At 37.0% G+C, this 15,277-nt stretch overlaps 1 protein-coding gene across 10 annotated transcripts in view; it reads right to left on the bottom strand.

Annotated features, from left to right (window-relative positions):
* Positions 1–15,277, bottom strand: part of DMD (dystrophin) — a 1,217,172-nt gene that overhangs the window by 41,552 nt on the left and 1,160,343 nt on the right. For 7 of the 10 annotated variants that reach the window (XM_068917030.1, XM_068917006.1, XM_068917058.1 and 4 more), the window contains 4 exons: positions 10,033–10,199; positions 7,667–7,778; positions 2,127–2,263; positions 1,268–1,306 (listed from right to left, as the gene is read on the bottom strand). In XM_068917030.1, coding sequence (XP_068773131.1) covers positions 1,268–1,306; positions 2,127–2,263; positions 7,667–7,778; positions 10,033–10,199 — 455 coding nt within the window. The remainder of the gene's footprint in view (positions 1–1,267; positions 1,307–2,126; positions 2,264–7,666; positions 7,779–10,032; positions 10,200–15,277) is intronic. The other 3 variants (XM_068917051.1, XM_068917057.1, XM_068917014.1) reach the window with 1 other exon arrangement.

The following is a 15,277-nucleotide window of genomic DNA, read 5'->3' as shown; positions in this document are numbered from 1 at the left end:
GTAGCACTCTGCCTTACAGTTAAGTATGCTGTATCAGCCTAATTTCATGTTATGCCAGAAACAGTAGCGACATTCCATATCATCCAAGCTTTATTTAGAAAGTTACTTTCAACTTTTCAATCTGCTTTAAAGATAAGAAACCTAGATCCACAATTTTGTATGGTGCCCTGCAATTACTCCCAGAGGCATTTACAAACACAAATGCATCCAGAAGTTCAAAGCCCCTCTATTTCAGTCTGGCTCTAGCCTTTTGCATTTTCTGTGGGTGGATCCTCAGCCACATGTGGTTTGCAGCAGCACGTGGATTTCTTGGTTGCTTAAAGCCGGCTTCCCGGAGGAAGACCACTTCAACTGCCTCCACAAAGGCTTGTGCTTCAAATGAAAATTCTAAATCAATATTCCAATGTATACATTTCACTACTGTTTATTCTACCAAAAACTCAATGTAAGTGCAAGCCATATACATTTCACCATGTTACTAGAAATATATAAAATTCTATTCATTAGTATCTCAATATTATCAATAAGTAAATTAAAAATAATCTTTATTTAACATTATTCTAAAACTATCGATATAACACAAGTAGTAGCAAATGCCACAAGGCATATATCTTTAGTTTATGCTAAGGGTATTACTACAACAATAACACAATGCATGTGCAGGAATGGTGCAAGAATGAAAATCCAGTTCATAGTTGAAAAATCCTGCTTTTATAACTTCTGAAAAAATAGAAAACATACTTCCCTATTTTGATCTGCCTTCACAAATCCTACTAAAACCTGTAATAAAATATCTAATGAGCTTTGGATTATCAGGGCACGTGACTGTGTGGGTGCACATGGATGTGCATAAAACCTAAACAATGGTCTTACGTACAAAACAATGTCACTTCCGAAACGGAATTAAATCCATAAAGTTCAATGCATATCTTTCAAGAAGCATTTAGTTTACATTTGAAGGGATCCATACTTATCCAGAAACACAGATTTTTAAGTGGTAAGTTCTCATAAGCGTTAGTAGGACGGTGCACCAAAATCCCACTTAATTAAATTAAAATATATACTCCAGAGAGAGTATGCAGTACATATTTCATGATTGCTGGGAATTCCTGGATTTATCCCATTCTATAAGAAAGTCTACCAGAGAAAATAATCACAAAGAAAGAAGGAAATGAACATATGTAAAACTAAACAAGGAAACAAACAAAAAAGTGAGGGGAACGCAGCAGCAGTAGCAGCAGCAGCACACTTCAGCAAAAGTACTCACGCAGAATCTACTGGCCAGAAGTTGATCAGAGTAACAGGACTGCAAGACAAAAAATGAGGAGGTGAAGAGAGAGGCAGAAGAAACTCAGCAGCAAAATAATTACAGAAAGACTAAAAAAAAACACAACAACTGAAAACAGAAAATCCAACAGACCAACATGAATGGCCATGAAGAGCAACCAACCAAAAAGTGAGAAAAAATTAAAATCTAAAATTAAAAAGGAGAGAGAGAGAGAAAGAGAAAGAGAGAGAGAGAGAGAGAGAGAGAGAGAGAACAAGCTGTGTGCAATTGCCATTAAACAACTGATTAAACTTGTAAGAAAACCAAAGGGAACTGGGTTACTCATTGATTTCTCCATGTGTACCATTATTCCTTTTTTCCTCCCCCCATAAATACTTCAAAGCCATTTAATAAGACTAAATTTATCGGGTGAGAAAAGAAGAAATCAGCCAGGAAGCTGGCAAACATAGTAATCTAATTAAAAAAAAAATACAAACACAAAGATATCCACTTGGAAGAAAATAAAAATTTTATAATAAAAAAAAAAAAAATAAAAAAATAAAAACAAAGAAAACACTAGTTTCCAAATTGTTCTATCAAATTTAAAAGCTTATAAGGCTGTCAGTAAGATGGTATTTTTCTTTTACTAACTAAAGTTTAAGTTCCTCTAAGGATAGATGAAAATAAAGGGAATGGCAATTGGGATCCCAGCTTGTGTTTTCCTGTCAGCCAAAGTTAACAAAAATGAAAGACATAAGGAGGCTTTATGCATTTAGGAAGTGAAGGGAGTTGGCACCAGCTGGGGAGCTCAAAGAGCATACCAAAGGAATTACTACTTATATATTTTAGAGCTACTCACGTTTCCATGTTGTCTCCCTCCAAGACAGTTTGCACAGGCAGGTAGCCCATTCGTGGGTGCTTTGCAAAATATCTTTTTGTTCGAAATTTGTTTTTTAGTACCTTGGCAAAGTCACGGACATCTTCTCCTGAAGTCGTCTGAAAGCCACAAATCACAATGAAATCACCTTTTCATGAGGTTGTTACTATCTTCAGTCGCCTCTTCCTTTGCTGGGGCATTTGAAAGAGCTGTGGCCTCACCAAGCGGAGCTGCCAGTGACTTGACCTCTGGAACCTCAAATTTTATGCATTTATCATTGTAGTCCTAAAATGTATTTCAAAAGGACACAGCTAGTGTGTGGGAAAAGGAAAAATGGGAAGCTCCAAAACCAGTAGTAACAGGCTCATGTCTCTTCTTGGGTGATCTGAAGATTGCAAACAATAATTAGGTAAGAATCTGTCATTTTCTGACTTGGCTTGGGATTCTTTGCCTGCTCTTTCTACAGCACTGAAATGGCTGCAAAGGAAGATACATAGTCTGTCTGTGTGAGCAACAGACTACTGACTGACTCCTGTCTTTCTACACATTCTTTATTACAAGAAGCTCATAGATTTGTCAGTCCATGAAAGTCAGTCTAATACTTCACGACTCTCTTAAGTTTCCCTTCTCAGCCTTTAACACTTTGATCAAAGAAGAACTGAAAACTGGTAAGAGCTGCTGAAACTTCTTAGATTAGTTGTTTTTTCTTGCGTCTGTTCAATCTAAAGCTAGCAGGCATTTAGATCAACAACCTGAAAAGAGTGCTATTTACGCAAAACTTTCCACCTCGTTGCTTGCACTCAGCTCCCTTCCTCCTCTAGAGACCAGTACAGGAGCAAAAGGCAGAATTTGTTTCCTAAAAACCAGAATGAGCCAGAAAGAGTTCAAAGAATGTCTTCTGGAAAGATGTACAACTTCCTGTGAGTATGATTAAGAATTAGATGATCCTTTTCTGAAGAATTTTAATGGAAGACTTCCAGCTGCTTTATTCAGTTTATACCCAATGCTTTACACCTCACAGAGAAACTTGACCCTGAAATACTGCTCTTCTACAGTAAGTTAAGTTTTTCCTAACCCACATAAGGATATCGCTTCTCTAGTGTATCTAATTTGAAGGAAAGAAATGAGGGAAAGTTAATCTAGCTGATATTTTTTTTAGCAAGTTCTATGACTTCCATTTAGAGAAGGAGGTGCTGGGATCTGTCCATCAAGCCAACTTTCCCAGAGCTGCTGATACATACCTACACACACACACATATATATTCAATTTTATAGGTATACATTTAATGATTGTTAAGATACAAACATTTAGGATGCCATGAAAAATAACATGCAAAAGGACTGAACTTCTTTAAGAGAAAGGACAGATGTTATGCCTCTACTCAGGATGCCTACCATCTTCTGCATAAAGCAGAAAGGAATTTGCCTCTCAGGTCAGTCTATCTTGCGTGAAAATTCAGTGCGTTCCGTGATTGGCAGAGAATTAATATATCAGAACCAACAAATTTTTGCAGCTGAACTATTTTTGTTGATGACCACCAGCCAATTTTCCAAAGACAGCTCCAAGTCCAGTTTTTGCAGTTAAAGATTCTCATGGTCCAGGCACCAATTTTTTTCTCTCAAAATTATACCATTTTTCTTTGTTACAGAAGAAGAAAAGATTTGGGGTCAAACATCTCAAATTTGCTGTTGTCTCAAACAATTCACTATTCTCATATTTGGTTTCATCAAAAGCCAACAATGAATAATATGTACTTCCGTCTTTTATATGGTGCATGTTTTTCAATGTATACACTGATGTAAATCAGTTCAGTTTATAGAGACATTTCAAACTGAAAGGGTACAACAGGTTCAAACATGAGGGTGACAGGAGTTTTACATTTGATTTTTCACAGTCATGTAAAGCAGATGAAGATGGCACATGGTCTTAACAAAACAACATTTGTATTTTCAAGAAACTGAGATAATCTCAATAATATTAATCATTACTTCCTCCGTACATTAGAAGTAAAGACATCTTGGGGAAGGAAGAGATTAAATATGCCCAGATCCCCTAGAGGATTCCGGAAAGGGGATGCACTGATAAGACCTAGCATTTTCCACCAGGAGGGAATCCTCTCTAACGACTGTAGTCTGCAGCATCTGTTAAGAGCATTCCTAACAAGGTCAGTGTCACGAAAGCAAATATAGCAAGTCAGCTGGGAACGGAGAGAGATTTTTAATATTTAATCTCGGTATAAATAGAATAAGCATATTTTTCTGTTTGTTTTTGTTCACCTTTGTCAGTTATGAACATTTATTACTATTTTGTTGTACACACTTTTAATTGCATTTTACTGTAACTAAGATTAAGTGTTTCCAAGCATGACTAACTGTGAAACATTCTTCCCCTTCCATCTTATAAACTAGAGATGTTGCTTGCTCCCCAGAACTATCTACATAGAATCCTAATGGTAAAATTGTGTGTTCCCACAGAAACATCACAATCTAGTTTGAAAGCTGGTTATCACAAGAGTCCCAAGAAGAAGAAATGTCTTCCAAAGACAACCAGAAGCACCAGCTGCTTCTCATACACTCCAATTTCAATTTCAAAAATGTTCAATGAGCTCAATAAAGGCAAAGAAAACGTGATTATTATGTGGACAAGCTGGTAGATTAAGGCCATTTTCAACTAAATTTTCCAATTTATTCCACAGATGTAACATTTTCCATTTCAGAGTAAAATCATCCACAACATATCCACACACCAGAACAGGTATATGAGGAAGAAACAGTGGATTTAAAGGTCTTCACCTTTAGCAACCTAGCCCTCTTAAATCAAAGCAATACATAGGCAGCTGGGCCCCACCAAACCTATTTCTTGACATCGGGTGAGCTTTACTAGTATCTGACTTAATGCAGTTTGGTTTATATAAGCACCTTGCCAGCCCAGCACCTGAGATCTCAGCTCCAATTGTAAACGCTTGCTGTATAAAGAAATCTCAATTGACATGCTTGCCCCAATCAACGTATTTTTTTCATGCCAGTGTGCCACTGTTAATCCTAAACACAAAAATGATCCTGCTTTTAGATCCCAGTCTAGAAGTCAGTTACTTCTTCTATGCTTCTTTTGAAACTGCTTTAAAACTCACCCCTCTTTGAACAGTAAACTGAGCTGTGTTGCTTGCAGGAATAATTGTAGTTTTTCTGTCTAACTGAAAATTAGGAAACTGGCTTGCCCTTATTCTGTCTCAACCTCTTGCAGGAAAGGAAAAGTTATCACATTCCTTGGACACGTAGCATGACTTCTCAAATTCCCCTTGAGCAAAACGAAAGACTACAGTGCTCCAAAGCTCCTTGGAAGCAAGGGGGAGGGGGAATAATATCAAACACTTGATTGTTGATTGTACACTGCTAGCTACTTCAAAGATACATCAAAGAAGGCATCATGCACCTTCTGTATGCTGAAATGCATTGTAAGGTGCGAGTTTTGCCTGGACTAAGAGGAAAGAATGCTTTGTTACCTGCAAAACGCTCTTCATTCAGTTAGAAAAAATCACATACTCGACATGGTATCTTCAGTGGATGTCTTGTCCAGTCACACAGTACTTAGGTTTATTTTTTCAATAGCAGCAACACAAAAAAGGTCAGAGCTTGCTGTGCACCGCATTCACATTTTTTTCAGTTAAGCCTTCTCTAATTCAGCTTACTGCTGGTACAGCAAGGCACGGCACATTAGCATGGACTGCTGGAGTTCAGAAATCACAAGAAAATTTACTGTCTGTAAACAGTTCTTTATTCCGATTTTAGCAATCTGGATGCAATCGTGAGTTTTGTTTCTCGCTATATTAGCCCATTAGTAATTTGTATTCTCGGGAAGAACCGAAATCTGTTGGACATGTATTGCAATGAGTTGCTTCAGGGTATGGGAGTGTCTCACAGTCTTGTTTCTTTTCCCTCCCTTCACATTTTCCTCAGCACACATCTTACTATACAGGTAAGAAAATGGTAGCAATATGCTGTTTTGCACGCTCTGTGTGTCGTTCACAAATTCCTCTCATCACTTATTAGCAAAAGAAAAGTAGCAAACAAGGAAACAAAACTAGCCAATTCAGCATGAATTTTTTCAGCTACAGTTGAAAGGAATGCTCTAATGTGGTCTTTGACTGACTCAGATCATTACAGTTTGCTCTAGGAATGCCTCCGATAGAAAAGTCTGTTCAGACTTGTCTAGGTAGTTACAGAATTTCCTTCTGATTTGTGCAGAAGCTTAGGCAAATCCCCCTTCTCCGATAACCTTAACCAATATGGAAAGATGCTAAAAAATGACAAAAAGCTATCAAAAACAAATCAGTTGCTCTTGCAGAGATTCTGATTAAATAGTGCCATAAATGCTACAGTAGAAGTTGATAGATAATATAAAAATGAATGAAATGAAACTGAAAAAATACTTTGCTGTACTATATTTTAGAAGGGTAAATTTTTCCCTGCTTCCTGAAGTTTCTAAGAAAAGCTGATAGTCAGCTTCCTTTGTGCCATGCCTTTTAAGTTTGGATGAAGATTTAGAAAACATTCTCATATTTTTATTAGGCTAGCCCATGTATAATTTTGATGCTTTATTTTCAACTTTTCTATATGACTAGCAGACAAAAGTATAAGACTAGTGACCATCCTGTCACATGAGGAAACGATAGCCAGAGAGTGTACTGTTTCAATACCACCACAAACAATAGCAAAGACGGCTGAAAGCTCAGTCATTCTGCATTGTGGAAGGACAACCTGAGATATCCTCTAATTTCTACCACGGTCTGACCACATCTGCCATAGCCATAAGAGGTCAAAAAGACTAAGGAACACATCAAGAGAGTAATATGGAATTTTCTTTGTCAGCTGTCTGATATAAAAGAAATGTCTATGCACAACTGATCCTCTTGAAAGCTGTGAAATAAGGGTGAGGACCCTGACCAGTGCAGCACAGTACAAATCGGCTGCATTGAACAATCTGTTTCCAGTCTGGTTCTGGCTCCTGAGCACTTCCCTGATTTTTTTGTATCATTAAGTCATCATATAAGAAAAAGATATTATTAAATAGTAAAGCATTTAAAATGCAACCAAAATGTACTGCGGGGGGAGGAGTGAAATGGCAACTTGCCAGGGAACAGAAGAAAAACCTTACACTGATACAGAGAAAATATTGTGACCTAAGATGCAAATATATATATTTGCACAAATCATAGGCTTATTGCAGAAAACATAAAATGAACTGTGTAACACTGAACATGGAATAAATCATTAGCACACAATACAGTATTTTGATACAGCATTGTACAAACAAGGAAATTTAACTTGCATTTACTTCAAACTATTGCAGTAACTTCCTACTATGCATTACAAGTTGCTGGAGAGTACATTACATGAAAGGTGATTTAACTACAGGGGGAAAAAAAGCCTACCCAAATACTCCATTAGCTTGCTCTTAGCAAATGAAGTTTTTCCTTTCTACATAATAACAGGCAGGAATGGTCAGTAAAACAGCTACTTACTGGTGTGCAATATTCCACCATTGGATAGTGCATTTTATGACCTTTTGCAACACGACCAGAGAAGAAGCAACTTTGGCAGATGTCATAGTTAAAGTGCTTTAAACTTCTGTACCTAAGATAGGAGGAAAAAACCATAGCTTCAGGGCTTTGCATGTGCATGCTACATGTCAACTTGCAAAGGAATTTTGTTTGTTAGTAAGAGACGTCACACAATGCACAATGCAGTACAGTGTTCATTAGCTACAGAGGGTCAGGTATTGCTGCCATCAGAGAGCAATGAAGCACAGATATTTATCAAAGATTTGTATCTTAGAAAAAAAATAATACATACTACAAAATTTCTAACAACGAGCAACAATAAGGAATTATGCGGAATCATCCTCTCTCATACAAAAGATACTGCTAGGCTTTTTGTTTCTGCGATCCTAACTTCATTCCTTTTCGTCTCCATCATGATTCCTGACACAGAAATTATTGAGCAAATAAAATTCAAGTCAGTCATGCCTTTCTCAACAAGTAACTCCAGCAAATTCTTATGTTCTGCATGCAAGCTAAGAATTGGTTGGTGTAGTTGCTAGCTAGCATCTCTATCGAAATAATTTGCATGTACAGAATTCCACCCATGCAAAAATCTCAGTGCACTTTCAGGCCATTATTTAGTCTCATCAACTCTATGAGACAGCTAACTATTGCATCTGCTATACTGAAGTGCTTGAAAGAGCCAGAGGCATAAGGGTTGTCTTGTTCCAGATACGCTAAGCAGTTCAGTCACAATAACCTCAAAAGAGCATTGTTTTACATGTACTGAGGCTTACAGTATTAACTTTCTAAAAGCCTCCCAATACAGTATCTTTTTGTCAAGTATGTAAACAGAAGCTCAATGACTTGCAAAGTCAGAGAAAAAAATCTGTGACAGATAGATTCAACTATCATGATAACAGATTTGTTATATAGATTTAAGAGAAAGATGAGATCAGACAAGTAAAATTAGACGCAAGCACGCAGCTCCCATGTTCAGTTTCCCATTTCTTAGTTCTTTACTGAGACTATTCATTCACTTGCCATCCTTTGATTTTCCAAGTGCTGCATTTTTCAATTCTATCTACTTGTCTTTGACTGTTTATGAAAACCTTGTAAGTAATTCAGTAGTTTCATAGACTGTATCTGGGAGCAGGAAAGTTAGACTTTGTGGATGTGTTAAACTAGTTACATCACGCCCTTAGCTCTTCAGTAATACTTATCATTTCCTAGCTGAGATATTCAAGGGGAATAAAAGAAGAAAGAGATGAGTTTAGATGATCAGAGAACAGTCCTGCAGAATTAAAACTCAGATTCAAAACAAAACATGTTCTTTATTTCCCATGTATCTCGCTACCTGTGGAGTTAGAGAGGAGAAAGTTGGACGTGAAAAGCACTCTCCCACTATATGTACATATAAAAGGAACATTCATACTCTCCCATGTAGAGCAAAAGGATGGCTTGTGGTACTGCCTGCTGCTGTTGTCTAGCTGGTTTTTAGAAACAAAATTACAAAAAGCTCTTTGAAAACAACATGATACCACAGAAGGATAAACGCCAATAGTGGAAGATCATAAATAAAAAGGACACGAACCATACAAAGAAGCTATTAAGAAACAAAGTGATAAAACAAGTCTAACCATAATTGAAAGTGAGTATTTCCTTAGCTGTTAAGTGGATTCTCAACAAGCATACCGACATACAGCCATTTTACAACACACCGCCTTATTCACTGCTGTACATAACCACGGTTTTTATTCAAATATGTAAATATATCAGCAACATTTCAAAATCAAGGATTTCATATTATTGCTAAGTAAGTGGTGCTTACAGAAGATAACTCGAATACAATCAGAACAAAGACATGATTTTAATATAATGGTATCTCTAGCATACCAGGTTAATATTCCACCAACTAAATTCTCTTTCTCTGAAAAACGCACCGTATCTTTACGTGTCTGCAAATTTTCAGATCATCTCCCTGCTTTATACCATACTAGAAAGAAATTCATTAGGATCCAATCCAGAAAATACAATTGCATTTACAGGACAGGTAGAACATAAGGCAAATCGTATTAATTGTGTCATCTACCAATGCTTCGGTCGAAGCACGAGCAGGACTGAGAGGAAGTGAAATTTTAACTGATAAATTGATTTGGTTATCTGATCTTCAACTCTTGTACCATTTCATCCAATCTTAAGTGTCACTCTCCTCTTCTTGCCCTGTCACAATTATTTTTTTCTGAACAACATGTATAAAATCAAGGAACATGATTTGCCTGGAAACAAACACAGCTCTCAATTTACTAAACAGTAGTACGGATAGTAGAAGGGGAATTCATTTGTACCTGAATCCAATAATTGGACACTCCTTACAGATGTTGCATTTAGCTTGGTGTTTGGCAGTTTCAGCAGCAGCCACCCTGTGCAACACCGGCAGCCACACCATGGACTGTGGTTCCAGCCTCATCCAGTCCAGGAACAGCGCTGCTTCAATCTCAGGCTTATTATTGGCCTGTAATAGAGGGGAGAGAAAGACAAGGGCTGAGTACAATTCATCTCAAGGGCTGAGCGCAATTCATCTGTGTATTACCAGCTAATTAGCAGTTCCACCCATTAATTTCCTACATACTGCACACCTTCTCTCTGAACCTCTTCCAGCTTTCCCCTAGTACACCCATCCTGGAAAAAAAAAAGAAAAAGAAAAAGAAAAAGAAAAAGAAAAAGAAAAAGAAAAAGAAAAAGAAAAAGAAAAAGAAAAAGAAAAAGAAAAAGAAAAACTTCCAGATTCCTGGCTTTAGAGTAGGAACTGAACTCTATAATTAGCATTTCAAATCTGTTTCTCTATTTTCTATTACAATAGACAGCACTACCATGTATGCTGTCACAGAGAGAATCTTCACTTACAGGATCATCTCTCATGCCTGATTTTGTGGTTTTTCCTTTCTCTTATCTGCACTTGCATAGTACTGTTTCTCACTTCTCATTTTAAAAACACCATCTGTGTTCTGAAGCCCCCCAAAATTCCATGTTTTTTGATCAAAATTCTTTTCTCTTTAACATCCTTCATCATCATATTGACCTTCCTTCAAATTGCATCCATCTAACGAAATCATTAAAATCACTTTTCAAGCCTGCCGTTGAACATGAAAACTCTCTCTGCCTTCTCAAGTGCCTCAAAATCCCTCTTTTCACTCACCTTTCAATTTCTTGTCATTGCCTGAAAACACAATACAGTTTTGTCCCACAGAATGTGATACAATTTAGTCTCATATTCCACTACCTCCCACTTTTGCTCTTCTGCCAACAGCAAAAGAGCCTATTACAGCTTGCTGGCAGTCCTCTTTCTTTGCTTTCTTCCCCTCATATCTATACATTGTAATTAGCGTATATATCTGTTCTACAGTAACTACCAGGAATCTTAGTCATAAAACAGTATTACTACATCAGGCACTGTTCAAACATCAAAACCAAAATATAATTTCTACCTCACAAAACTTACAATACAAAACAAGAAAGAGTAAACAGACAAGAAGCACACAGCAATAGGAGTCAGTGACCAATGAGGTAATGGCGATACCATATTGGCAGAACATTAGCAACCAATTTTGAGAAAAATTTTCATAACTGATCTAAAGGAAAGAGCTATATGGAAAAATAAATAGGCTTTTTTTTTTTTTTAAATGAACGCTACTTATAAACTTTGATAAACCAATTACCTGGATCAGTAACTTCAAACTGAGAAAAACAAAGTTTCTTTGAGATAGAACCCCTGGCAATAGAAATGAAAAAATCTAGAATACCTTCTGATGAATGCGTTGCATCATTAAAATTGACTTAAAATGCTGCTGCAATACTTTGATTGAATAGAAATAAGGTTTTTTTTGATCAAGGTCTTCTTCTTGGGATATTTATGCTAATTTGGGAAACCATCCACAGATTCCTATGACTATGTTTAAGATCCACATAAACGGATTTCTGGTACTGTCGTACACATCCTTTTTGGATGTTTGGGGTAAAAATCATTAAATCATACATTGAGATAAAAATGTCTTGCAATTTAATATTCACTACACGTCTTGTACAAAATGAGAATAATCTTTTTTAATATACTGAAATATGTCTGAAAGCTTCTGCATCAAATCCTACTCCTCTGGCCTTTCAATTAGTTGTAATATTTAGGGTAGCACATGTCCCCTACCCTCCTCCTCCGGGGAAAACCACAGAGCGAAAACCAAAAGTACAGAAAGTCCAGCACTGGCAACAGAATAATGGATACTACCTTCCACTGAAGGACATCAATGAATTCAATAAAATTAAATTAATTCTAGAACTCTCTTAAGAGGAAGACATATTTACAAAATGCAATCATTTCGATGTCTATTTTTCAGCGAGCAACTACAGCAGGCAAGGCGGGGGTGAGGAGCTGACTTTTCCCTGAATCACTCAGTGAGCCAGCATCAGCCAGAAACTAAACTGGAAAAGCGTTACTTTAACTAGCGGACTACATTTTGCATGCAAGGGTCCTCCTCTAAATTTCCGATATTCTACGAGGATCTCTTAAATATGCTATGAAAACGTGAAATGTATTGAAACGCTGCAGTGAAAGCTGTCGACAGAATAAAAATGAGCCACTTAAAGCACTACTCTGTACGTCTGTAGTTGCTTTCAATTTGCAGGGAAAACTTTGCTGTGATGAAAGACCTTCTGTAACATTCAAAGACCTTTTTTAATTTTGCATTCACTGTTGATTACAAGTCCCCATAGCTGCCTATCCAGAGCGCTGCATCCTGGCTGTACAAAACTTGTGCTCAGGGAGATTAGGTGCATTAAAATGTATCAAAACTGGTTCTGAATTATATTACATGAAGGTTTAAAGCCAGGTGGAAAAAAACTGATCAGGGTCAGACAGTATAGGACAGACAGTTCTCAACTATTCACTGAGCTGCTCCTGCAATTTTTTTAATAATCTCTAAATCCAGTCAAGGCAGCAGCTGAAGATTCTACATAAGGGAAGAAGTCTGAATTCATACAGAACATATCTGAAGCAACAAGAGCAAGCTGTAAAGAATCTTAATGGTTCTTTTCTTGAACACATTTCTGTGGAACTCCCATTTTTATGGTAATAATAGAGTGAATCATAAAGTAAAATTCATAAAGCCTTTTCCAGCTTACAAATAGCAATTTGTTACTGGTGGTGGTGGGGAAATATTCAAATTCATTATACTCCACACATCTGCTTTTCAGTATTTATTTTCTAGAAAGAATGAGGAAACGGGGAAGTTGGGTGGTGCTTGCATCTTTATGCAGTAGTGAGGAGTTTAATTTTCCTGTTTTTTTTCCTCTTCTTCCAGCTAGTATTCTTAAAAATATTCTGTGCTATATCAACTATATCTAGCCAGAACACGAAATATGCTGCAAAATACACTCTTGGAAGTTTTATGAACAATGCGATATGTTTTTGGATAAAGTCAGACAATACAGCAATTTCTGCTAAAATTTTTGATGAGCTATGTTCTCTGGAGTTGCAGTGTAAGACATAATTTGTAAACAAAGTAACATTATTAATTTAGTGGTGTTTTCCATGCAGAATGGAAAGCGTCACGTTAGTTTAAGTAAATACTATTTTGGACAAAGAAACTGAGGAACAGGATTTTTGTGACTTACTAAAGTTTAAAAGCACAAAGCATGCCTTGAGTAGAAGCCTTGCCTCCCCAACGTTAGGCCAAACCCTGGTGTACCTTGTCTTCCATTCTTGAATGGTTTCCCTAATACGTTTATGCTCTCCCCATAAGAAGACAACAGTCAGTAATTTACAGTTTCCAAGGCAAATGCTGTTTCATGGTCGACAAAGAGAGCATTACTATAAAGGTAACTTTAGGTGATACAAACCACTCAAATCTGCCTTGACTCTCGGAGCAAATGCTTAAGATCATTACTTTGATCCCTTGCATTACACTTGCACTATTCCAATCAAAGGTTTTAGCGTTCTGGCAAGGACTAATAAAATAAAAAAAGTGAACTCAGGACTGAGTTATTGCACAGTACTATGTTATCACCACTTGCAAAACACAGTCCCTCCCCATTCCCCGAATCACATCAAAGTAGCTCTTTAAACCAGTTCACTTTGAGGAACTCTTCATGAGTGCCTCCCAAAGTCAGGTACAGGTTCACAAAATCCTGCTGAGGTAAAACCAGAGAAGTGCTGTTCTACGACATTTACAGCGGAACAGCTTGAGGAAGGATTTGCTAGTTTCCCCTAGGCCAGCTCTCCTGTGTCAGAGCCAGGAGCAGAAGAAATACCCAACGAGTAGAAACAAGGGCGAGCTGGATCTCTCAAAAGCACAAAGAGAGCGAGTCTCTCAACAGTAACATTGTATGTGCACATTACGTTCATATTGATATAAGTTCTACATCTATCAAGAACTATAGTTATTATAGAAAGTATTACTATTCCCTACCTGTTTAAAAACCAACACAGCAAAGCCTCTCAGCCCTCTCCCTCGAATTAACTGCCCATCCAAATAAAAATACTACATTTATGGCCAAAGTCAGTATCAGGTCCTAGCCCAGGATTTGCAATAACCAAATTCCACCTAAAAAAGACTTGCAGACCCCTAATTTGGCTTTTGTTTGTCTGAGTGAATACATTGAATTTGGATACATATTTAAGTGACTGGAAAAAGCACTGCTCTCTACTGCCAATCTTTCTTGTTCACTCATCAGTACAAATGTAGAACTGAAGACTGTACAACACAAAATTAAAATATCTTCTTCTGTGAAAATGCAATGAAATAAGGTCTTAAATGTAGATATGAAATAACTACATATCTTACTCATCCTTAGTTTCATCTGTACTATTTTTCATATAAAGTACGCTTCTCAGGTACACTTTCAGAAAAAAACATAAATAAAACAGTTTATAACAAGGAATCAAATAACCAAAATTTTATTGGGACATAGCAACAAACATTTTAATCTGAGCTGAACTGTCTCTTGCTCTCACCTCTTGAAGTTCCAGTGTCACAGACAATCATAAAAGGCAGTGATGTAAATATTGTACTTACGTCCTGTCTGTATCATGCAAGGAAAGCACGTTAACAATTTTCCACTCTGATTAAATACATGCCCCTTAGTTCACAACACTTTGCTATCCTCTTTACTTAAAATAAAATGTAACCGTTACATATCTTAAAGGAATTACTTGCCTACCACAATAATAGTGTACTGAATTCACTGGCTTTTTCACAGATCTATAGATTGCATATGAAAATAATGCAGTCTGAGTCCAAGCAAAACTATACGTTCTTCACATGGTCATTAGATCAAACACTTTGCTCTCACATGAGATATTTTTTCTTTAAAAGCTCAAAACATAAATTACGTTTTCCCCCTTGTGGGAAAGACATCACGAGTCCCATACTACCCTTTTTCTCCCCACAGTTAACGTTAGTACCTTTCTTTACACAAAGGCACCCGTAAAAGACAAGCGTCAATGCTAGTGGAAGCAAAGTTAAACGAAAGCAGCGGCCTGAAGTAAAAAAAAAGACTCATTCCTCAGGACAAAGAATGCACTTGTAGGAGCAGTAAGCG

Source organism: Struthio camelus, chromosome 1, assembly GCF_040807025.1.
Source record: "Struthio camelus isolate bStrCam1 chromosome 1, bStrCam1.hap1, whole genome shotgun sequence".
Classification (NCBI taxonomy): Eukaryota; Metazoa; Chordata; class Aves; order Struthioniformes; family Struthionidae; genus Struthio; species Struthio camelus.
Note: the sequence above shows the minus strand (reverse complement) of the source record. Positions and strands in the feature narration are given on the sequence as shown.